This window comes from Schistocerca piceifrons, chromosome 5 (assembly GCF_021461385.2).
Source record: "Schistocerca piceifrons isolate TAMUIC-IGC-003096 chromosome 5, iqSchPice1.1, whole genome shotgun sequence".
Taxonomy (NCBI): Eukaryota; Metazoa; Arthropoda; class Insecta; order Orthoptera; family Acrididae; genus Schistocerca; species Schistocerca piceifrons.
This window is the reverse complement of record NC_060142.1, coordinates 679667598-679692839: the sequence shown is the minus strand read 5'-3', so window position 1 is coordinate 679692839 and position 25242 is coordinate 679667598. Positions and strand designations below refer to the sequence as shown.

The following is a 25242-nucleotide window of genomic DNA, read 5'->3' as shown; positions in this document are numbered from 1 at the left end:
TCTTCCATAGGTCGAACGAACCTGAGACCATTCGTGTTTCTCTTCTTTGTATCCGTTCAATGTCCGCTCCTGTTTGGTACGGGTCCCACGAACTTGAGCAGTAGTCTAGGATGGGTCGCATGACTGTTCTGTATCCAGCCTCCTTCGTAGGCTGACCAATGAAACGCAATCTGTCACCTCCTTTACCTACGGCGACCCTATGTGATCGTTCCAATATTATCGCTACAAATTGTTACACCCAGGTATTAGCATGAGTTGACCGATTACAGCTGAGACTCATTGATTTGTAGTCATAGGATACTATGCTTTTTCGTTTGGTGACGTGCATAACTTTCACATTTCTGCCCAGCAGGCCTTCTCCTTCCGTATCGTAAAAGGAAGACCAATGAAGCAGCCATCCGTTGACAGTTATTGACCTCGGAAGGAGCTTTGGAATCGAATGAGTACAAAACTTAATGGTGCCGTTATTTTTCAGTCACGGCCTTATGCACAACGACCCTAGAAATATACGAAATTTTGCGTGACAGCTGAGATACTGTAAAAGTCTGTTTTCACAATTTGTTTTGTCAGTTTTAAATTTTGCTCTTAACGCTATTAGTTTTAAGATTTTTGCTATCAAAAATACATTTAATACTTGCAACACGAATTTTGGTCGGTTACTGTAGGTGAACGAATAGCAAAGTGCCTCCACTTACACTGACTTACCGCACAAGTCAGCGTTGCGACTGTTTCCGTTCCCACCGAATTACTACAGCAAAGTATACCAACCCATCACTGTCCTAGTTGCGTAACTATGTCGTCACGCCCTCGAGATAAGCAGTCCAGACAGTGAAATAATACTCTATAATCGGTTTCATTTGCGTTCTGTACTCGATTTCCTTTACAGATGGACTGTACTGTACTTCCCCAGAAATCTTTTTGAGAAATCTGTCTTCCATTAGGCTTCCTTGATTCTGTCGCAATTTTATATCGAGTTTCGGTATAAAACTGAAATACACTCTAGGAAAATAAATAAATACTAACAAAATTACTCGCTTATCTAAGAAGAATACCAGGGCTTAAATTCTCTGTGAGCTTAACTCCGTGCACTCAGTTCGACAGTAACTATGCCTCGCAGACTGGCAAGTGATCAATAAACGCAGATGTCATATAGTTTGAGAAAGGACGTGTATATGGGGCTCAAAGAAGCTGGTTGGAGTAATCGGCGAATCGCTCGACATTTGAACTGGTGGGATACCATTATTCGACGATGTTGGCCGGAATGGGACATAAATTCAAGAAGGAAGCGGTTGACCTAGACAGAGACGAAGAACGAAAGGATCGAGAAATCACCAGAGAGGCACTCAGAGCCTCGGATTCTTCATTATGATATATCCGACGCTTTAACTGGTGACCACAAGGACCATTAATAGATGGCTCAAGGTATCGGGGAGCTCACGGTTTTCATTGGGCCGAGCTGCGCGGCTCCCCCCCCCCCCCCCACCCCCCGTCGGAGGTCACCGAGTCCTCCCTCGGGCATGCCTGTGTGTGGCGTCCTTAGCGTGAGTCAGTTGAAGTTAGATTAAGAGATTAAGCAGTGCGTAAGCTTGGGGACCGATGACCTCAGCAGTTTGCTCCCATAAGACCTTACCACAAATTTCATTTTTATTTTTCATTGCGCCGATTGCCATTGACTTTGAAACGGTACAGTAGTTTCCGCTCTATAAGCAGCAGGTTTCGCTGCTCGCTCGCACCGGGAAATAGAAACAGAGACCGCTCCGCAGCCAATTTTATTACACGACGCGGCCGGCCGCGGGTGCAACACAACCCATGTGGACGCGTGGAAAGAAATGTGTCAGGCTTCATAATACGTATTTATATGTGTCGTGTATTATGCATTTCTTGTACGTGAACGTGAATCTGCACATGAACTTTCCTAATTCTCCTCACACCTTTCCGTAATGCGTGGCCAAATCTTTGTTGGGAAGTAGTTCTGTAGTATAGTAGTGCCAACCTTACTCCTGGCTAGGGGATCAGAGAGAGACAGCACAGACAGGTAAAAGTCAAAGACTTTCCAGTGTCACAAGATTTGGGGCGGAGAGGTTGGTCACGGCCAAGTGGTTCGACCATCCCCTCCACCGGGGCACAGGAAGACCTCCGGGTACCCGCCATATTCTAGGAGGGTTACAGAAGACGGGTAAGTGAGCAGACGTGCCCTCAGTGCGTCTGTCTCAATGTTCACTGATGGAAGAGAGGTATTTGAATATTTGTACTAATTCTTTTATTTCCAGCTTCGGATTGTGTAAGGAAATGAATGTGCTCGTTTAATTCCGGAAATTTGACCCCCTGTGTTAAAGTATCTGGTCCCCAGTTTGCCCTCGCATAGTGAATGTCCTATGTAAAATATTGGGAGACTTTGGTGGTATACATTTGGCCAAAGCAATTCCGTCTTACCCGTAGAAATGTGCGTGCAGATTAGTATATAATATACCCGAGCTATAAGTTGTAAAATTGTAATATCTGTAAACCGAAACAATTGCTGAAATCGCTGTAAAGTCGAGTGATAATGTTTAAAATAAATAGTTAATCAAGTGTCATCAACCTTTAACATACCTTAAAAATCACAAAGAAGTCAAGTTAAAGGAATTTATTTAAAATAAAACCTATAGAATGCAGGGTCCCACACATCAGCGTGTGAGCCCTCCAGCCCCTTGCGTAGTATCGTACAGAAAGGGCAGGCTCTCTAGGTAGCGCTCTCGAGCTCCCCTCCCCAGTTGTCCGTTGCGCAATTTTCATTCAGGGCTTGACGACATCAACTTTCATCTGGTGTCCCTAGGCAAGGAGGTTGGACGGTAAACTTTCAACTTCTACACAAAAAGCCCTTTGCAGTGGTGTCGAGCACATTCGCCCTGGAATCTCATTGACTGGAGTACGTTTTGATGGTCTTCAGTGATGAACCCCGCTTCGAACTGAGCCCCAAAGAACAACGACGACTTGTCTGGAGATGACCCGGACATCAGGAGGGTACCAACCAGACTGTCGCACGCCATACGGCCCGACAACGATGAGTAATGGTCTGGGATGTCATTTCATTTCATCTCAGGACCCCTTTGGTTGTCATCCGCAGCACCCTTACAGCAATACTCTACATTGCGTTTTGTTGCCCATCATGGCAAGCCCTGCTGGGCTTACATTGCAAGAAGATAATGCCCAACCACACACTGTAAGAGTTTCTACTGCTCGTCTCCCCGCTTGACAAACTCTACCTTGGACAGCAAAGTCGCCGCACCTCTCCCCTTAACTGAAAACGTTTGGAGCGTTATGGGCAAGACCCGTCTACCATCTACGGTTTTTTATGAGCTGACGCGTCAATTGGACACAATTTGGCACGGTATCTCTCAGGAAAACTTCTAACAACTCTGTTAACCAACGATAAACAGAATAACTGCTTGCACTATGACAGAAGTGGACCAACGTGTTCTGGACAAGCTCTATTTAGTAAGGCTCGTTCTCTTTTTTCTGAAATTGTAATCATTTGTTTGTCTGTACGTGTACATCACTTCTACTGATTTCCGTCCCATTCGGATAATTCGTTCGCAGTGCATCGGTCTTTCTTTTGTTTGTGTGTGTGTGTGTGTGTGTGTGTGTGTATGCGAGTGCGTGTGTGCGTGCGCGCGCGCGCGCGCTCTTGTGTGTGTGTGTGTGTGTGTGTGTGTGTTGCAATCTTCTACAGTCAGGTTCTTTGTATTTATTGGAGACATTTATCAACTTTCATTATGCAAAGTGATAACTTTTTCGTTCTTGTCTGTCGTTCAACAACGACAGTTTCTTGTAGGCAACACTGTACATAGTGCTGCTGATCCTACCCCATTAATATTTTATTTATTTTGACAACATTAGGGGTTACATAACGATTCCATGGGGCAAATACTTTCGTTTCTACCGGTCCTTTGTCGTCCAGTATAACGAACTGGGCAGATACTCACCGAGCCAATAGAGTAACTGTCAAGATGGATCTTGATTGGTAGTCTATGACTTGACACAATGGTGAACGTCTGACTGAAATCCAGGAAGACGCGATCTACCTGTCCACCTGTATCTTGTAAGATACCGTGTCCGAATAAAGCAGGCTGTGTCTCACCCAGGCGGATTTGGAAATTTGTGGTAAGGACTTACGGGACCAAACTGCTAACGTCATCGGTCCCTAACTTAAACTAACTTACGCTAAGGACAACAGACACATCCATGCCCGAGGGGGGACTCAAACCTCCGAAGGGGGGAGCCACGCGGACCGTGACAAGATGCCTGAGACCGAGCGGCAAGGCGGATTTCCCTGAATCTATGCTGATTGTTTGAGAGTAGCTTGTTGACCTGCAAGAACGTGTTAACGTTTGATCATGCAACAGACGCACTTCAGCGATACTGTTATGTTATTCTGAGCATCCGATCTTTTATCGTTTTCGGAATAAGAATTAACTTTTGTTCTTTCCCAGTCACGTCGGAATATTCGCTGCGCAAGAGATTTTCGATAAATATTTTCTGGGGGAGAAGCTAAATCTGCAGCCTCTTTTTTCAGTAACATCATATCTGTGCTGTATCACTAACTCAGAACAGCTAATAATGCAACACCAATCTCTGCAGAATGATAACTGGATAACCTAATAGAGTGATGGCTTAAATCTCGCTATGGTCATTTTTTGTTTCATTATTTTTCGTTCAGTTCGAACAATTAAACATATCCAATCTTAATTTTTTAATGAGAACTCTAGGGCTTCTTTATTGTAATTACATATCAGATGCAAAATTCTAGTTTTCGTTGCAAACATAAATTCTTAACTCGGTACTCTACAGTAGATTGTTAGTAAATTGTAACGTTTTAAATTTAAACCGTCTTTGTTAACAATCTCTTACAAAATATCGATGATTAAGAATTTATATTTATAATGCTTTAATATGTAATTATAAACAAGATGCACATTTTTCATAAAAATAATGATTATATTTGTGTTAATTAACATACATTCCTCGAATTTTATATTTAAATGATGCAAGTACTCGAACTGAACGAAAAATACCAAAACAAGAAAGAAAGACGATAGTAAAATTCTAACGAGCGAGCCACTGATTACCAAATCACAACTCTCCGACACTACCGAGTAAGCTACGCAGTTTGTCGTGAAATACCACCTTAGCTTCAAGTTCCTCGGGAATCTTTAAAGTCGATTTTCTCGGGAAGTTTTGAGTGCTGTATAGAACTGCTGTGAGATAGTGTTTTTTGAGTTTTAAACGTCACGTACCCCAAAATGAAAGAAATTACAAAAATCCGATGACCGAGTGGTCTCCTTGTAAGTCTTCTACAGTTAAAATGTTTTTAAAAACTCAATGACGTCATAGAAAGCTATGCTCATAACGAAAAAAATTGTCCTAATGATGCTAAAGTACACTCCTGGAAATGGAAAAAAGAACACATTGACACCGGTGTGTCAGACCCACCATACTTGCTCCGGACACTGCGAGAGGGCTGTACAAGCAATGATCACACGCACGGCACAGCGGACACACGACACCGGTGTGTCAGACCCACCATACTTGCTCCGGACACTGCGAGAGGGCTGTACAAGCAATGATCACACGCACGGCACAGCGGACACACCAGGAACCGCGGTGTTGGCCGTCGAATGGCGCTAGCTGCGCAGCATTTGTGCACCGCCGCCGTCAGTGTCAGCCAGTTTGCCGTGGCATACGGAGCTCCATCGCAGTCTTTAACACTGGTAGCATGCCGCGACAGCGTGGACGTGAACCGTATGTGCAGTTGACGGACTTTGAGCGAGGGCGTATAGTGGGCATGCGGGAGGCCGGGTGGACGTACCGCCGAATTGCTCAACACGTGGGGCGTGAGGTCTCCACAGTACATCGATGTTGTCGCCCGTGGTCGGCGGAAGGTGCACGTGCCCGTCGACCTGGGACCGGACCGCAGCGACGCACGGATGCACGCCAAGACCGTAGGATCCTACGCAGTGCCGTAGGGGACCGCACCGCCACTTCCCAGCAAATTAGGGACACTGTTGCTCCTGGGGTATCGGCGAGGACCATTCGCAACCGTCTCCATGAAGCTGGGCTACGGTCCCGCACACCTTTAGGCCGTCTTCCGCTCACGCCCCAACATCGTGCAGCCCGCCTCCAGTGGTGTCGCGACAGGCGTGAATGGAGGGACGAATGGAGACGTGTCGTCTTCAGCGATGAGAGTCGCTTCTGCCTTGGTGCCAATGATGGTCGTATGCGTGTTTGGCGCCGTGCAGGTGAGCGCCACAATCAGGACTGCATACGACCGAGGCACACAGGGCCAACACCCGGCATCATGGTGTGGGGAGCGATCTCCTACACTGGCCGTACACCACTGGTGATCGTCGAGGGGACACTGAATAGTGCACGGTACATCCAAACCGTCATCGAACCCATCGTTCTGCCATGCCTAGACCGGCAAGGGAACTTGCTGTTCCAACAGGACAATGCACGTCCGCACGTATCCCGTGCCACCCAACGTGCTCTAGAAGGTGTACGTCAACTACCTTGGCCAGCAAGATCTCAGGATCTGTCCCCCATTGAGCATGTTTGGGACTGGATGAAGCGTCGTCTCACGCGGTCTGCACGTCCAGCACGAACGCTGGTCCAACTGAGGCGCCAGGTGGAAATGGCATGGCAAGCCGTTCCACAGGACTACATCCAGCATCTCTACGATCGTCTCCATGAGAGAATAGCAGCCTGCATTGCTGCGAAAGGTGGATATACACTGTACTAGTGCCGACATTGTGCATGCTCTGTTGCCTGTGTCTATGTGCCTGTGGTTCTGTCAGTGTGATCATGTGATGTATCTGACCCCAGGAATGTGTCAATAAAGTTTCCCCTTCCTGGGACAATGAATTCACGGTGTTCTTATTTCAATTTCCAGGAGTGTATTTCATTACGTAGAATAATCAGAAACAACTTTAACAGTGACCAGTTTTTTTTACACACTTAGTACGGCATGGGGGCGGGCTATGGACACTGAGCGCCAGCACGGACGTAGTTTTGACGATTGTAGGGACGCGGTAGTGGCAGCTTCAAACATGGCGGCGGCCCTCGCCCTATGAGACGTCATTCGGCCCCGAGGCATAACGGAACTACTAGGAGCTGCCCAATTTCCCTTCCGCACATACGTCATTCCTGCCCTCTCTGGAAGATTTCAGATGCTGCCATTACATCTATATAAGGAACCGTGTGTCAGCCTCAGCAGTCAGTGATTTTAACTCATGATGACGACGCTGGAGACAGCGAACGAAAGCACGAGTTCTTTACTCAAAGTGACTCTGCTTGTTAACTTGAGAAGATTTTGTTGAAGCATGAGGACATAGTTCAATTGTAAAGGCAACAATACCAGTTAGCTGTTCATGATAAAGACCGTCTTTCGTAGGAGAAGCTCCCAATATTTTTCAGGTTGTTAAGAAATTCACGCAATAAATTTAAGACAATAGTAGTCAGATGTGTAATTTTCAGGCTGAGTGGATTTAGTTTCTTTTTTAATTTTGTTACGAGCAGAAAAGTAAGGTCAGAGTGGATGGCTGGGATAGAACTGCAGAAACAAGAGAACCGCGATTTAAAATAATTTATCGTGAGCTCACTTTTATCAGCATCTACACCTACATCTACATCCATACTCCGCAAGCCACCTGACGGTGTGTGGCGGAGGGTACCTTGAGTACCTCTATCGGTTCTCCCTTCTATTCCAGTCTCGTATTGTTCGTGGAAAGAGGGATTGTCGGTATGTCTCTGTGTGGGCTCTAATCTCTCTGATTTTATCCTCATGGTCTCTTCGCGAGATATACGTAGGAGGGAGCAAGCTACTGCTTGAGTCCTCGGTGAAGGTATGTTCTCGAAACTTCAACAAAAGCCCGTACCGAGCTACTGAGCGTCTCTCCTGCAGAGTCTTCCACTGGAGTTTATCTATCATCTCCGTAACGCTTTCGCGATTACTAAATGATCCTGTAACGAAGCGCGCTGCTCTCCGTTGGATCTTCTCTATCTCTTCTATCAACCCTATCTGGTACGTATCCCACACTGCTGAGGAGTATTCAAGCAGTGGGCGAACAAGCGTACTGTAACCTACTTCCTTCGTTTTCGGATTGCATTTTCTTAGGAATCTTCCAATGAAAGTCTGGCATCTGCTTTACCGACGATCAACTTTATATGATCATTCCATTTTAAATCACTCCTAATGCGCACTCCCAGGTAGTTTATGGAATTAACTGCTTCCAGTTGCTGACCTGCTATATTGTAGCTGCTGTATTGTAGCAGACGCAATATTATCATTGACGCAAGTAATATAATTGCACTCTCAAATTAAACGTACACCACCGAGCAAAGAAAGAACCAAACAGTTAAAACTTGACCATTAATTAGCCCTCTTCAGATATTTCTCTGATGTATACGTGAAATAACACAACGGCAATACTCGCTTGCTATATCAAGCAGGTATTTACCGACGGGATTCACGACGCTTAGCCCGTGTGGTGTGTTGGGTTTACGTTGAGCTAAAAATTTTAAGACAACTTATAAAAGAGTACTCGGTAATAAAATGTACTAAATTAGAGACTGGTACATTACACCGACCGCACCCCCCCTCCCTCCCCTCTTCCCCCGCCACCGACTCAGATGGTGTATTTGCCGGAAGGTTCAATGAAAATTTGAGTCTTATTTTGAATAGGTTTGTTTTATAACAAATATATTGACTAGAGACGGAGTAGATTGCGAGTGGTACACGAAACCAGCCTAGAACACAGTTGCAGAAGCAACGGAAAATGCAGGCCAGATTTTAACCCTTTCGTGAGCCGTGGGAAACATGCTTCCCTCTACAATGAACTCGCTCCTAGTCCCGTGGGATTCACAGTTCCCACCTCTGTATGGTGCTACCACCTAGTGAACAGTATAGGGTACTGCTTCCAATCGGAAATTCCCGCCGTTTTTGTTGTACCTTCGCGCAGAGGCATTGTATAGCTGAGTGTTGCTCTGTGGAGGAACCTTTCAGTGCTGTTTGCGTGACATTTTGTGATTTTTCCCTCAAAGCTATAGTATGAGGTAAATACTTTTCATTTACACAAATTTATGAAGGAAAACGTAAAATTGGAACGAGGAGAATTCCAGTTTGAAACAAAAGGAGCCATTTCTGCAGTAAAATGGATGGATAACTGTCCAGTCACTTTCAGGTCCTCAATTCATGACCCATGAGAAACAGCAACAATGAAAAGGAAAAACAAGGATGGTACTAGTACAGAGATTTCATGTCCTGAAGTTGTGGCAGAATACAACAAAGTAATGGGTGGTCTCGATAAGTTTGATCAATTACGAGAAAGGTATACTATTGGCAGACGTTCTGTAAAATGGTGGCACAGAATATTTTATTTCCTGGTGGACGTTGCTGCAGTGAACAGTTTTATCCTGTGGAAAATAAGTAAAAGAGAAAGTGGACAGCATGATCAACTCACATACAGGATACATCTAGCCAGACAATTTATCGCTGGCTTCTCATCCCAAAAAAGGAGTGGAGAAAATCCTGTCTTTCTGGCAAAAAGAGGTAAAGTACCTGAAGATTTTCGTCATGTGGCTGTAGAGGAGCATCAACCCATTTTAGGACAAACCTACTGGACGTGCCGTCATTGTAGTACAAAGCTGCGGAAAAGAGCACTCGCTGTGTTTGTACATATTGTCAAATACCATTGTGCATAGACCCATGTTTCAGAAAATTTCATGGCAAGTAATTGTGAACAATCATTGTAACAAGAGAAGTAAGTTTATCAAATAAATATGACATACATTGAAAAAGTTGTTTTTGTCATTTAACTCCAAGGAAGGGCAGTGGGAAGAATACTTCCCACCTTGTTGTGTGACCTCACTTTCACAGTTGGAGCAAATCTGATATTCTGTATGATAAATATATCTATCTATTAACTACTATCTGCTCTCCATTCATTAAAAAAACTGCTCAATAATTTTGCCCACGAAAGGGTTAAAGAACACAAAATATCCAGGATTGGCGATTTTTACAGAAGCTCGAACGTTAGCGCGGACTTCAGAGTGAGACACTTTTCATAGTTCACATAACAAAACTCTGTCTCGAAATCTGGCCAAAAATTCAGAGAGACTCTGGTGATATATAAAGCATACCAGCAATAAGAACCAATCAGTACCTTAACTGTACGATAGCAGTGATAATGTTACCGATAACATCGCTGCTGCAGTGGCGTTACTAAACACAGATATTCGTAACACATTCACCGAGGAGGATGTAATACGTATTCCTGAATTCTAATGAAGAACAGTTGACAACATGAGTAATTTAGAAGCAGATACCCGCAGTGTAGCAAAGCAACGTAAGTCACATACAAAGGCAGATCTATCAATCCAGGTTATAAACGATTTCGATTCCTTTCTGAGTATGCTGATGAAACGGCTCAACTTTTAACAATCTCACGGCAAGAGAAACCCATACATAGAGAGTGGAAGGCTGTACAGATCACACTAATGCAGAGGAAACGAAATGGAAGTCATCCCACGAATTATAACTCATATGATCGATATCAATTTAACGAGTTTGTAACACACAGACACTCCTTTGGAGCGTTATGAAGTAGACCGAAGAAGACGATTTATTGACACAATACTACACATTGTGAACAAAAGTATCCAGACACCTAGCTGAAAATGACTTACAAGCTCGTAGTGTGCTCCATCGGTAATGCTGGAATTCAATATGGTGTTGGCCCACCCTTAGAGTTGATGTCAACTTCCACTCTCGCAGGCATATGTTCAGTCAGGTTCTGGAAGGTCTCCTGGGGAATGGCAGCCCATTCTTCACGGAGTGCTGCCCTGAGGAGTGTTATTGATGTTGGTCGGTGAGGCCTGGCACGAAGTCGGATTCCAAAACATCCGAAACTTGTTCTATAGGATTCAGGCCAGGACTCTGCAGGCCAGTCCACTACCGGGATGTTATTGTCGTGTAACCAGTCCGCCACAGGCCGTGAATTATGAACAGGTGATCGATCGTGTTGAAAGATGCAATCGCCATCCCCGAATTGCTCTTCAACAGTGGGAAACAAGAAGGTGCTTAAAACATCAGTGTAGGACTGTGATGTGATGGTGCCACGCAAAGCAACAAGGGTTGCAAGCCCTCTCCATGAAAAACACGACCACACCATAGCACAACCGCCTCGAAATTTTACTGTTGGCACTACGCACTCTGGCAGATGACGTTCACCGGGAATTCGCCATACTCACATCCTGCCATCGTACTGCCACATTGTGTACCGTGATTCGTCACTCCACACGTTTCTCCACAATTCAATAGTCCAATGTTTAGGCTTGTTACACGAAGCGAGGCGTCGTTTGGCATTTACCACCGTGATCTGTGGTTTATGAGCAGCCGCTCGACCATGAAATCCAAGTTTTCTCAACTCCCGCCTAACTGTCATAGTACTTGCAGTGGATCCTGATGCAGTTTGGAATTGCTGTGTGATGGTCTGGATACATGTCGGCCTATTACACATTACGACCCTCTTCAACCGCCGGCGGTCTCTGTCAGTCAACAGACGAGGTCGGCCTGTATGCTTTTGTGCTGTACGTGGCCCTTCACGCTTCCACTTCACTATCACATCGGAAACAGTTGACCAAGGGATGTTAAGGAGTGTGGAAATCTCTCATAAATCTCTTATTTAGGGCTCACCACTCAGTTTCCTATCTGACATGTAACACCCAATCACCTGACCACGTTCGAAGTCCGGGAGTTCCGCGGAGCGCCCCATTCTGCTCTCTCACGATGTCTAATGACTACTGAGGTCGGTGATATGGAGTATCTGGCAGTAGGTGACAGCACACGGCACCTAATATAAAAAACGTATGTTTTAGGGGTGTCCGGATGCTTTTGATCACATAGTGGAGCACGGGCTCGGAAAATCTCGTGGTTGTGAAACACAACTGGATTTCTGGATTTATACACTGTAGGAAATACTGCAACCAGCTACAGGTTTTCTTGAAACGATTTTATTATGCTATTACTAGTTTCGGACTATGACTTCTACATTTGTATAAACCTGCAAAGCCCTCCTTCACATACTATAGGTCAGATAGGAAACTGAGTGGTGAGCTCTAAATAAAAAATCTAAGTAATGAGTCAGAAGGAAAAATTAGTTTGACCATTATTAAAATATTAACTTGTGTAGTTGCTCTGCCGGCCGGAGTGGCCGAGCGGTTATAGGCGCTACAGTGTGGAACCGCGCGGCCGCTACGGTCGTAGGTTCGAATCCTGCCTCGGGCATGGCTGTGTGTGATATCCTTAGGTTAGCTAGGTTTAAGTTGTTCTAAGTTCTAGGGGACTGATGACCTCCGAAGTTAAGTCCCATAGTGCTCAGAGCCATTTGAACCATTTTTTGTAATTGCTCTTACGTATTTAGGGGTAATATGTATATCTATGCCGTTTTAGGGCATTTGAATGTGAAATCTATTTTGTTTTATTGAATGTGAAATATGTTTTGTTATATTAATAAAGACGGTGCTGAGACTTTTGCATTTCTTACTGATATATCACGTGACCAGAAGCTTGCACTGTTGGTTGATGTTTTGTAGGAGAAGAGGAGAGATGCAGAACAGCAACAGTGATGAACGTAAAATGAGGTTTGATTCAATTTTTACTACAAATTGAGTACTGATGATAGGTATTATTTGATTAATAATTTCAAGTGCTTCTACAGGTAAAGAAGGTTTCAAGGCGTCCAATGAAGAAGAATAAGAGGGTTCTAGTTGATGCTGGAATTCGGAAGAAGTGGTCATTTTAGTATTTTTGTGGTACTGAAGTAACTGTGACTTTGTAGGGAGACATGTGCAGTTGCTTAAAGGGTAGATCATCAGATTATAGCTCCAGGAAATAAAATTTGTGATTTGAATCTTATTTACTGTTCAATGTGTCATTATACTTTGATACGATACGGGAATCTTGTTTACTTGTGTTTTGTTTGTGTCATGGTTATCTCATAATGTTGTTTACTTCCGTTAACTGTCCAGTCACATAGCGAACCTTGTGTATGTTATTGTGAATTGCAAAGAATTTATCTAGTTATAACCAATCTTGTATAACATAGAGAGTCCATCTTGAAAGATGATGGGTGTAAATAATGTATATGTTGATGTGCCATATGAGGCCGTAAGATTAATTTTTTTTTTAACTTTCATGACTCGACCTACGTAGTCGATGGCAGGACACAGCCACAGACATTACCGCATACAGTTTGCCTGAGAGGTGTTGACTTAAATCATAGGTGCCTCACCTTTTTGAAAAGTACAGGAAACAATCGATCTGCCAAGCAGTATGGAATTCGGCACGTAACAGGCGCCTGGGTTCCCTGATGAGTTGCTAGCTGCATTATTGACGTGAAACTATGGATGATGTAGTCCATGGGCCCTTCACAAGAAAACCGCAGCAAATCTGCTAATCCTGGAGCACGTCAAGGACTGTTTCACATACAGGGGTTGGACAAAAATATGGAAACTCAGTGAGAAATATATGTCATGAACATAAATGCCAATGCTAACCAAGCCCGCAGGTAGCGCTGTTGTATTTGACCACGAACGCCCCCTGTGCAATGTCCTCAATATGTACCGGATGGTTTCCCTATTTAACACGTTATAACACCGAAACTTTTTTTACCGTACGAGGAGTAAATTTGGTAGCATTAATGTCAGTGTCATGGCGAAGAGAAATCATGCAGAATCATCATATCAGTACATACTGGTACCATTACTGCTAAAAAAGGGCTGAATATGGCGCCCATCACTGTCCAGATGAGTCTGAAAGAGCGCAGGACTGCATTCTGCGCAGCAGAACGAAGCCTGTTCGTGGTATGCTGGCTACCTCTCCTAACACGTTGCGCTTCAGATCAGCACATGTGTGAATGTTCCCGGGGTAAACCCTTTCTTCGTGTAGCCCCACAACCAGAAATCTCAGGAAGTGAGATCACATGATCGTGGCGACCAAGCATTTGGAAAACGATTGAGTGATAATTGGATCGTTTCCATATGTGTTTTGGAGAAGCAGGTAAACTTCACGAGCGATGTGCAGTGTGGCCCCGTCTTGCTTGAAAACTGTTGGGTTCAACACGTCTCTCTCCTGTAGGGCGGGTATGACATGCTGGCGAAGCATATCGCAGTAACGCTGACCTCTTTGGTGCTTGAGCGCCAACCTGTTGAAAAACGAATGGACCAATGTTGAACGTAGCCGTGAAGTCACACCATACGGTGACACGTTCACCATACAGTGGAACTTCATGCATAGTCACTGGAGCTGAAGGTCCCCACACTCGGCAATTCTGTGTGTTCACCTCAGCCGTCACAGAAAAATGTGTTTTGCCCGTGCATATGATGACCCTGAGCGAGCCCTCGTCATCGTTCAACATTACGAGAAAGTGGAGAGCGAAGTCAACAGGTCGTCGTGCGTCCTGTGGTGCAAGCTGCCGCACGATGTGGATCTTGTATGGATACCATTTGACAATGGTTGGAAGCACGTTCCGTACAGTTGACCACGGGATGGTCAACTGTCGTGACACAGCACGCGCACTGCCTGACGATCGGGAATTGCTCGCAGCGTTGTCTGCCATAGGAGCAGCGATTTCGTCAACCACCTGTGGTGCAACCGGTCGTCGGCCTCTTCCCGGAGCGACGCCCAGCTCTCCAGTTGATTCGAACTTGCCCATCATGCTCCGCCCAGCAGGTGGAGGAACAGGACCCTTTCGTAACCTTTTCAGCCGGCGATATTTTCGAAGGGCAGCTGCAGCACTACTGTTGTTTTGATAATACAGCTTCACCAATAATGCCCTGCTCCTTTTGTCCAAACTCATGCTGACACGTCAAAAGTGCCCTGCGACTTGTCAGGTGTGGGATACTATGAATCAGATGACTGATCACGGTTCCTAGTGGCCATAGATGGAACTAAACGGTGGCGCTGTGATGCATGGGAATCATGCAGCCCACATTCTGGGCATTAATGCTACCAACTTCGGTACTCGTTCGGTAATTAGTTTCCATGTTATAATGCGTAATACAACCAAAGTTTAATTATAAGCGCCCTGTACAAGCGTTAGTCGAGGCCGGAGCAGAATTCTGTGTGGTTGTGAGAGCATTGTATCACAACTAAATCAATTGGTGCTTATATGGCGGGTGATTCCTCAATCAAGGAAACCGAAGTATTTCATGTTCCAAGAGACACCATATGGAAGATTTAAACGGCATGTAGCGAAAGTGCGCAAATATCATTGTTTCAAAACCAGTCCTCAGTCGAAGCCATAAAACCTGGTATATGGAGCAATGGTGTGATATCATTTGGTTGGATGGGTCTTGTTTCACATTGTTTCCAACTTCTGGGCAAATTTACGTCTCAAGAGTGGAACATGGCGGGGGTTCACTAATGATTTGGACAGCTACATGGTGGGATTCCCTGGACCTCACGATTACTCTGCATGGTGCCATTACTGCAAACGATAAAGTGACCATTTTGGCTGATCACCCATGGTACAGTGTTTGTTCTCCAGTGGTGGTGCTGTGTAGCAAGACGACAGGGCCCCTATTCATACAGCTGGCGCAGTCCAAGACTGGTTTTGTAAGCACAAGTAAGAAATTTCGAGTCTCACCTGGCCACAGCAGATCTCAATTTCATTAAGCATTTCTAGTCTAGTTTGGAGAGAAGGGTTCTTGATCACTATCCAACTAGAGCATCGTTGCCTGAGCTTGCCGTTATTCTGCGAGAAGAATGGTATAAGATTTTCTTTAAACGGCACAGGGCCTCATTTATCCATTCCGAGACGACTGGAAGCTGTTTCAATGCCAATGCGTTTCCTACAACTTATTAGGAATGATTATGTATTGCACTTTTGGTGTTTCCATATTTTTGACAGGTACAGTAACACGTACAGCCAAAGGCTTTAATATTTACATTTATGTTGATCTTTATTGGTGGCACATCACGTAGTTAGCCACACGCACCTGGTGTGGTATACTCATTTCTAATCATAATGAGTTATTGACTGCAGAGAAGTATCTCCGAATGAATGTAGAGTCGCTGTGTTAAGTCTGTCTTCTATGGTATTTTATGCTAATTAGTATTCTATTACAATTCAATCTAAGTCTTTGAATCGGTCTGTGTGTATGGTTAGTGTACTTAATTTATATACGATAATGCAGATAATGCAGAAGAGACAGAACATTAATCATTTCAAGTCTGAGATGCATTATCAGTCAAGAACTTTATTGGTGAAGACGATATTCAACAGCTTTTTTTTTTTTTACAACTGTTGTGTCATAATCGATTTAAAAGTTATTTGACTATCCTTGGCCAATGTTACCTTGTATGAGTAGAATTGATACGTGTAGCAGTTTAAAAGAAACTATTAAACTCATAAAATTATTTGGTCTTTGTGTTCTCTTTTCAATAACATTGATGTATGCATACACTTACATAAATCATCTACGCACCATAATGTCTAGTCTCATTGATATATGACTAGAATAATGACATCTTTTACTTAAAAATCTGTATTTATGATATTGTACATATGTACGTTTTACCACTTATCCTGTTCATAAACATGATTAATTTCTATATTTATTGTTATACTTTAAAATCAAATTTTCCTCAGCACATGTAGCCGACAGAGAACTTTGAGAGTTATTTCTTTTAATGTTAATCAATTTAATTTGAGCCATTTTATTTCTTAGTTATTCAATTTAACCCATATTTACTTATTATTTTACTTAATGTCAGGTTACTCAATTTTAAATTCAAGTTTCAAATACGAGATGCAAATGGCCTAATTTTTGTATTAACAGACTTGAAAGTCTTGCCATAATGTATTAACACCATTTAGCCTATATTTTAGGAAATCATGTCACAGAATTGGATAATATCAAGCCAGAAGGCACTGCCTTGAGGTTACCCTGGTTTATTTTTCATTTAATACTCATTTTAATTAATGTTCTTATTAAACAACTTTCTTTTTTGAAAATTTGTTAGGATATGATGTACCAGTTTACAATGTCCTCTAGTGGTCTCCTCCACAGCACATTGCCAATCTGTTTAATTTACAAAGGAAGGTGTGATAATAGTTGCCTGTTCATTTGACACTTTAATTTCTACTCATTATATTTTGCTGTTAGTAGATCACGATATTTATCTACGCAATACTTTTTGCATAACTGCTGTAATCAGTTTCGGTTAATCGGTAGAACATTATGAGGAATATCTTTCCATGGGCACTTTGCGTAGTGTTGCATCTTTGAGGAGTAAGTTTTTTTCTACCATTGGGGAGCCTTCATGTACTGGAAGCCGCAGGCTGTTTCTGAATTTGCATTCGCCATTTGGTTAGTTTCTAGTGCCCTGTTTGGAGGAGCCCTGTGTTCCATCTTGGGAGGAAGACTGCCTTTGTCTGGCGGCTATCTGGGCAGATGTGGAGATTCTATAATGACAAAAGAATTGAGTGAGACCAGTTCAGTCATTTACCATAGTGAAATTCAGGCAAGCAGAAACGTACCTGTGGGTGGTAAAATGGATACTCATACGCTGATCATACTTGAATGAATTGAATCTAATTATAGCAATAAAAAATATGTTGTGTGGCTAGGGCCTCCCGTTGGGTCGACCGTTCGCCGGGTGCAGGTCTTTCAAGTTGACGCCACTTCGGCGACCTGCCCATCGAATTATAGCAATTCATATTATCTTTTCAACTGATCATACTACAAATTCAAAGTTTTCACCATTTCCTAAATTATGAAATAGTTAAAGCTTTGTTCAAAATCGTGGAGTGGGAACGTGATGTTCCAGTTACTTGTCGTGAATTTTGAGTTTTGTATTTTTTGCTATAGGATCCATGTAGGCTCGGATGTCATTTACCTATTTTTAATAACAATATATACATTCATGAATCTATTTATTCCGGAATTATTTCGATCTAAATCACATGATAGTGCCAGTCTGCATGACGGCCTTCTTGTTGTGTACTGTGGTTTTGCCTCACAGTCCATAAGTATTCTGGCGTACCCAAAACCACATATTTAGTGACAGTCACAAACTATAGGTAATAAGTAAGTTTTCTCTGGTTTCAGTGCAGACAAGGTAGATCGACATGTGCTGTATCGATGAATGTTGCTTGCTAAATACTGTGTAGAGTGAGCTCGCATATTTCAGTGAGGTTGAATGAAGAAGATATTCACGAACTGTCCTCTGAGGTTTTAATTATTCTTTGTATTTAAAGTCAGTGGTTACCATAGAGAGAAAACGTTCTCATTGTACAGATGAACGATATGCACAGAAAGCTAACACTTGCTCTCTTTTGGATCACCGTCTGCATGGATCGTTATTCACTGTGTAGTATTCAAATAGTTGCCAAGCAAGCCCATTATTCCGGTTTGCTGAATCATGAAAGTGTACATGTATGTAACAAACTTTACGAGTCAGACTGCATTTACAAATTGTTACTTGGGGCACAGAATTAGCATCATTATTTTTTTCTTTTTGCATAGCCTGAAGCCATTCCGTAGAAATGTTAAACACGTGAGGCAATACTGACTTTACGACTTATCTTAGAAAATAGATTAAGGAAAGGCAAACCTACGTTTCTAGCATTTGTAGACTTAGAGAAAGCTTTTGACAATGTTGACTGGAATACTCTCTTTCAAATTCTAAAGGCGGCAGGGTTAAAATACAGGGAGCGAAAGGCTGTTTACAATTTGTACAGAAACCAGATGGCAGTTATAAGAGTCGAGGGGCATGAAAGGGAAGCAGCGGTTGGGAAGGGAGTGAGACAGGGTTGTAGCCTGTCCCCGATGTTATTCAATCTGTATATTGAGCAAGCAGTAAAGCAAACAAAAGAAAAATTCGGAGTAGGTATTAAAGTCCATGGATAAGAAATAAAAACGTTGAGGTTCGCCGATGACATTATAATTATGTCAGAGACAGCAAAGGACTTGGGAGAGCAGTTGAATGGAATGGACAGTGTCTTCAAAGGAGGATATAAGGTGAACATCAACAAAGCAAAGAGAGGATAACGGAATGTAGTCGAATTAAGACGGGTGAGGCTGAGGGAATTAGATTAGGAAATGAGACACTTAAAGTAGTAAAGGAGTTTTGCTATTTGGGTAGCAAAATAACTGATGATGGTCGAAGTAGAGAAGATATAAAATGTAGACTGGCAATGGCAAGGAAAGCGTTTCTGAAGAAGAGAAATTTGTTAACATCCAGTATTGATTTAAGTGTCAGGAAGTCGTTTCTGAAAGTATTTGTATGGAGTGTAGCGATGTACGGAAGTGAAACATGGACAATAAATAGTTTGGACAAGAAGAGAATAGAAGCTTTTGAAATGTATTGCTACAGAAGAATGTTGAAGATTAGGTGGATAGATCACGTAACTAATGAAGAGGTATTGAATAGGATTGGAGAGAAGAGAAGTGTGTGGCACAACTTGACTAGAAGAAGGGATCGGTTGGTAGGACATGTCCTGAGGCATCAAGGGATCACAAATTTAGCATTGGAGGGCAGCGTGGAGGGTAAAAATCGTAGAGGAAGACCAAGAGATGAATACACTAAGCAGATTCAGAAGGATGTAGGTTGCAGTAGGTACTGGGAGATGAAGAAGCTTGCACAGGATAGATTAGCATGGAGAGCTGCATCAAACCAGTCTCAGGACTGAAGACAACAACAACAACAACAACAGCCTGAAGGTTTCAGGCTTAACTATGACGAGTTATGGGAGCAGTCATTGCTTCTTAGCACAATACGTCTTTCACAATTCAGACCACAAAACTCTCGTAACTCTTGCTGAAGCGTTCGCCGACGACTGTTAATGCGTTTCCGGCCTCATCTTCGAAGAAGTACGGATCAGTTGAGCTCTCAGACCAAATCCCACACCATACTGTCACTGATTGTGGATGTAATAGGTTTCTCATACTTAATCGAGGGTATTATGTCTCAGAACCTGCCATTTTGTTTGTTCACGAAGCCATTTAACAGAAAGAGTGCTTCGCCAATGAACTTTATTTTCTTGATGAAATTTTTGTCTACACTTTTTTTACAGGTGCTCAAAGGGCACGTGCTCGGCGCTTATCGTGATCGTTTGGTTTCAGTTCTTGTGTCATTTGAGTTTTACTGACCGAAATGTGCACATCTTCTTTTATAATTCGATGTGTGATGGTTCTGGGAATATCCCTTTTTTGTGAACGTCAGCGATTAGATTTCTTCGGACCTACAGCAGCATTAACACTAACTGTAGCGATGTTTTCCGCAGAACGAGTAACACGAGGAAGACTGAAGGGTTTAATGCCCACAACTGCACCTGGTTTCTCCAATATAGCAATTACTCTCATCATAACCGACTTATTCGGTGCAGTACGTTGATGAACTAACATTTCACGGAGTTCGCCGACAGGTTCTGCGCAACGTCCAACGCATTTACAAATAGTTTTCACTAAGACAACAGGCTGTTTCTTCGTGAAGCGCTCCATTACTAACCACAATGAAAACAGACGAAATTCGTGAAACGTTCAGTGCTGCTAACTTACCAGAATAGAAATGTCGAGCATTTCAAAAGCTGCGTCCTTCTTGGACAGCCTTAATATTCAAAGTATTAGTTATTGTTTCTCAAGGCTTTCGGAGTTCCAGAAGGTAATTTATCCCCAGTTCTTGCAGTTGATACTGGTTTGGTTAAAGTGCCACCAACTATTACTAACGTATGTTCAGGCTACATCCGTGTTATCGAGTTTAGGTTGCCTTTGGGTGACTACAATCGATGTGTCTGCATTCGGTCGCCGTTAAAAACAACGATTATTAATCTAAGACGTAAAACTGGTGACGCTGTTGGTTCGTAGTCGGATTTATTGTGAACCTCGCCAGATCTAAAATTCCTTTGCTTTTAAATCCGTCTTTTTGGTAAACTTTCCATGTATCGCCAAAAAAAGTCAAAATTTATCAGACAACGATGAGCAATGCACCACGGTACCACACACAAATAAAATACTTAAGCACACGTTTCGAAACATTTACAAAGGTCCATTTTGTCCCTCAGTGTCAAATTCGTATGTTAAGATGTGTCCACGGAGACGTTCCTTCACAAAGTATTCTAAGATTATCTACTCCAATGAGTGAAGCAGCACGACATAGAAAAACTAGGACAAATTCATATTTCAGAAATTTCTAAGAGTAGCCCTCTCAGCAGATGGGTGGACTGTTTATCGACATAACGCACTCGAATTTTTCAAGCAAGGCAAATTTACACATATGCCTAAGTGGAACGGACCTATTAACACAATCATTTTGAGTTGTGTAATTACATGTATGCAGGCCACCAACACAGGGGTAGTACATAAAAACGTAAGGTAATTTAGGTAATATACGGCTAGGTTTCAAGAGAATTTTGTTATTCATAGGGATTTTTATTTTCCAAGCAATTTTATATCTTCTAAGAAGTTACTTTCTAAGAGATTCTTCGATTCTAAGATGATTTTTGCTTTCCAAGAGAAATGTTAGTCTCCAAGATTTTTAATTTTCAACAGAATTTTAAATTACTAGGAGCATTGAAACTTCCTGGCAGATTAAAACTGTGTGCCCGACCGAGACACGAACTCGGGACCTTTGCCTTTCGCGGGCAAGTGCTCTACCAACTGAGCTACCGAAGCACGACTCACACCCGGTACTCACAGCTTTACTTCTGCCAGTACCTCGTCTCCTACATTCCAAACTTTACAGAAGCTTTTTAAACACAGTGCTGCATAAGAATGCTGGAGATTAGATGGGTAGATCGCATTATCAATGGGGACATACTGAATAGAATTAGTGAGAGAATAATTTTGTGGCACAACTTAACTAGGACGGACCGATTGATATGATACATGCCGAGACATCAAGGTGTCATGAGGTTAGTATTAGTGGGAAGTGGTAGTGGGGCAGTGGGAGTGAAAACGGTAGAGGGGAAAAAAGAGATAAACACAGAAAGCAGTTTCGGAAGGATGTAGTTGCAGTAGTAATTTGAAGATGAAAATGCTTGCATTGGATGGATGTTGTGTACATAGTTCCCCGTAATCAGTACGTACACAACTTTCCCAATAGAGCGCGTCCCGCTGAGCACAACAGCGCAGGCGCAGCGCTCGTCCATCTCCACACTACGAGATGGCGCTGTCATATAGATGGACCAAATTCTGCCTCCGCCGATCCACGTATTAATATGTAACGCAGCCAATGAGATTGCTGCTAACATAGAACCTTCTGTCCTCGCGGATCACACTCACGCAGTGATACCTGAACGCGCGAGGTATTATAACGAGTGTACAGATCTCCAATTAATCAGTCGACATTAGTCTGCATTAGTCTATAGTCAAGATTCAGTCTGCGCCTAATAAGATTACCATATTCCTGTACATAGCCATGAAGATAAATGTATAGACACTTTTGTCAAGTATCAGAGATATATGTGAGAATAAGATTAACGCACCAAGACCAAAGGAACTTCAGATTGTCCATTGTAAATAGCATCCAGAATCAAGTTAAAATGTGTGTGAAAATTAAGTTCTGTTTAAAGTTGGTCACCGTCAATGTGCTACTCTAAGCGTGCAAGTGGCATTTCTATCGTCTGACCTAACGGCAGAAGATAAACACGCCACGATAAAACCACGAGACATATTGCTGGCGCTCGCCTACTTCGTTAGAGCGACAAGTCAAATAATCTGATGGTGTGTGTACCGAAGGTCTTACAGTACGCACACCACAATAGAGTAGCATAGAGAGCTGCATCAAACCACTGAAGATCACAACAACACAACTGGTACAAACATAAATGAAGATAAAAATCAGGCGATTTGCAATTCGTTTTTGATGTTACTAGAGACCACTGTCTCTCATACTAAAATGAATTTGAGATTTTGCCGGTGAAGCTCGGGTTGATGCTGTAGGCCAGGGGTCTCCAAACTTTTTAGTCTGCGCGCCACATTGACTCCTCCACGAAGTCATAAGGGCCAAGATCTACCTAGGGGGATTAAAGCACCCTAGCACTCCACGATCACCGTAATGTAAAGAAATCGCAAAAATCTAAGGTTGTGGGAATAGCTAGCACTGAAACGATCTACGATTTTTATTTAATAACATAATTTTGATTGGTGGACGTACCTGACCGAAATTCTGGCGTATTTTGTTCTGGCGAATTTCACCGTCAAAAGAGTACGTCACTGCACATTCTTCACGAAAGCGTCCTCCGAAGTTAACGAAATGTCAAAATCATTGTTAGCAACGCTATTACTGCAACACGTAACAGAGGTAGAGTATGTCAACGCGTTGTTATTTCAAGCGGCACAACAACAAGTTTAGTTATGTAATCTGGTAGCGAATATCAGAGCCAATGTCACGGTGTATTGGTCGCGATGGCCTCGAAACTCTATTGTTGGCGGGCCGGATACCGGGAATATCCGGACAGCCTTATGCGGGCCGGTTTTCCGGCCCTCGCTGGCCGGTTTCTGCCCGCGGGCCGTAGTTTGGAGACCCCTGTTGTTGTTGTTGTTGTTGTTGTGGTCTTCAGTCCTGAGACTGGTTTGATGCAGCTCTCCATGCTAATCTATCCTGTACAAGCTCTTTCATCTCCCAGTACCTAATGCAACCTACATCCTTCTGAATCTGCTTAGTGTATTCATCTCTTGGTCTCCCTCTACGATTTTTACCCTCCACGCTGCCCTCCAATGCTAACTTTGTGATCCCTTGATGCCTCAGGACATGTCCTACCAACCGATCCCTTGTTCTAGTCATGTTGTGCCACAAACTTCTTTTCTCCCCAATCCTATTCAATACCTCCTCATTAGTTACGTGATCTACCCACCTAATCTTCAACATTTCGAAAGTTTCTATTCTCTCCTTCCACCTTTCTGCTTTCCCCTCTTTGCTTAGAACTGGGTTTCCATCTGAGCTCTTGATATTCATACAAGTGGCTCTCTTTTCTCCAAAGGTCTCTTTAATTTTCCTGTAGGCTGTACCTATCTTACCCCTAGTGAGATAAGCTTCTACATCCTTACATTTGTCCTCTAGCCATGCCTGCTTAGCCATTTTGCACTTCCTGTCGATCTCATTTTTGCGACGTTTGTATTCCTTTTTGCCTGCTTCATTTACTGCATTTTTATATTTTCTCCCTTCATCAATTAAATTCAATATTTCTTCTGTTACCCAAGGATCTCTACTAGCCCTCATCTTTTAACCTATTTGATCCTCTGCTGCCTTCACTATTGCATCCCTCAAAGCTACTCATTATTCTTCTACTGTATTTCTTTCCCCCATTCCTGTCAATTGTTCCCTTATGTAGGCAGTCATTATTCCCTCGTTCAGTACACAAGTGGAGTGAGCAGAAAAACGATGTTAGTAGCACGAAGTACCCTACGCCACGCACTGCACATCGGCTGTGCTGTGTACTGGTATACAAAGATGCAGATGCGGAGCAGTCACTGGGCTACAGACCTGGCTGGATGTCCGCTCTAGCCGAGGCTAACAGCAGCAACGGCAGCAGCAGCAGCAGCAGCAGGAGGGCGTCCGCCGAAGCCATGGCCGCCGTCAGACTGTCTGCGGGGGCGGAGGCGGCGGCGGCCCCCGTGATACGGCTCAGCGCGGCGCGGCACCGCCCCCAGAGATCGCGCCGCCGATTACCGCCGCCCGCTCGCTACCAGCGAGGGCTACCGTGGCCGACAGCACGGGAATTTTAAGCGTGCAGATACTTCGCACCTGCAGCCTCGACTACCTGACCAAAAATATCACCCTAATGCAGTGCAGAGTGGACTATTAGATCAACTTTTGATGCCGTAAGGAACTGTCGTGTACAGCGATCCTAGACTATAAGGAAGGAGAGGCACACAACAGTCTGTCGTAATCAGGTTAGCTTTTATTACATCTACATCTACATCCATACTCCAAAAGCCACCTGACGATGTGTGGCGGAGGGTACCTTGAGTACCTCTATCGGTTCTCCCTTCTATTCCAGTCTCGCATTGTTTGTGGAAAGAGGGATTGTCGGTATGCCTCTGTGTGGGCTCCAATCTCTCTGATTTTATCCTCATGGTCTCTTCGCGAGATATACGTAGGAGGGAGCAATATACTGCTTGATTCCTCGCTGAAGGTATGTTCTCGAAACTTCAACAAAAGCCCGTACCGAGCTACTGAGCGTCTCTCTTGCAGAGTCT

At 43.4% G+C, this 25242-nt stretch overlaps 1 protein-coding gene across 1 annotated transcript in view; it reads right to left on the bottom strand.

Moving 5' to 3' along the window:
* The window catches only part of LOC124798585 (neuronal acetylcholine receptor subunit alpha-10-like), a 224888-nt gene extending 200275 nt beyond the window's left edge, over positions 1 to 24613 (bottom strand). The window contains exon 1 of the mRNA XM_047262047.1: positions 24527 to 24613. Coding sequence (XP_047118003.1) covers positions 24527 to 24611 — 85 coding nt within the window. The 5' untranslated portion in view covers positions 24612 to 24613. The remainder of the gene's footprint in view (positions 1 to 24526) is intronic.
* Between the last annotated feature and the right edge of the window lie 629 nt (positions 24614 to 25242).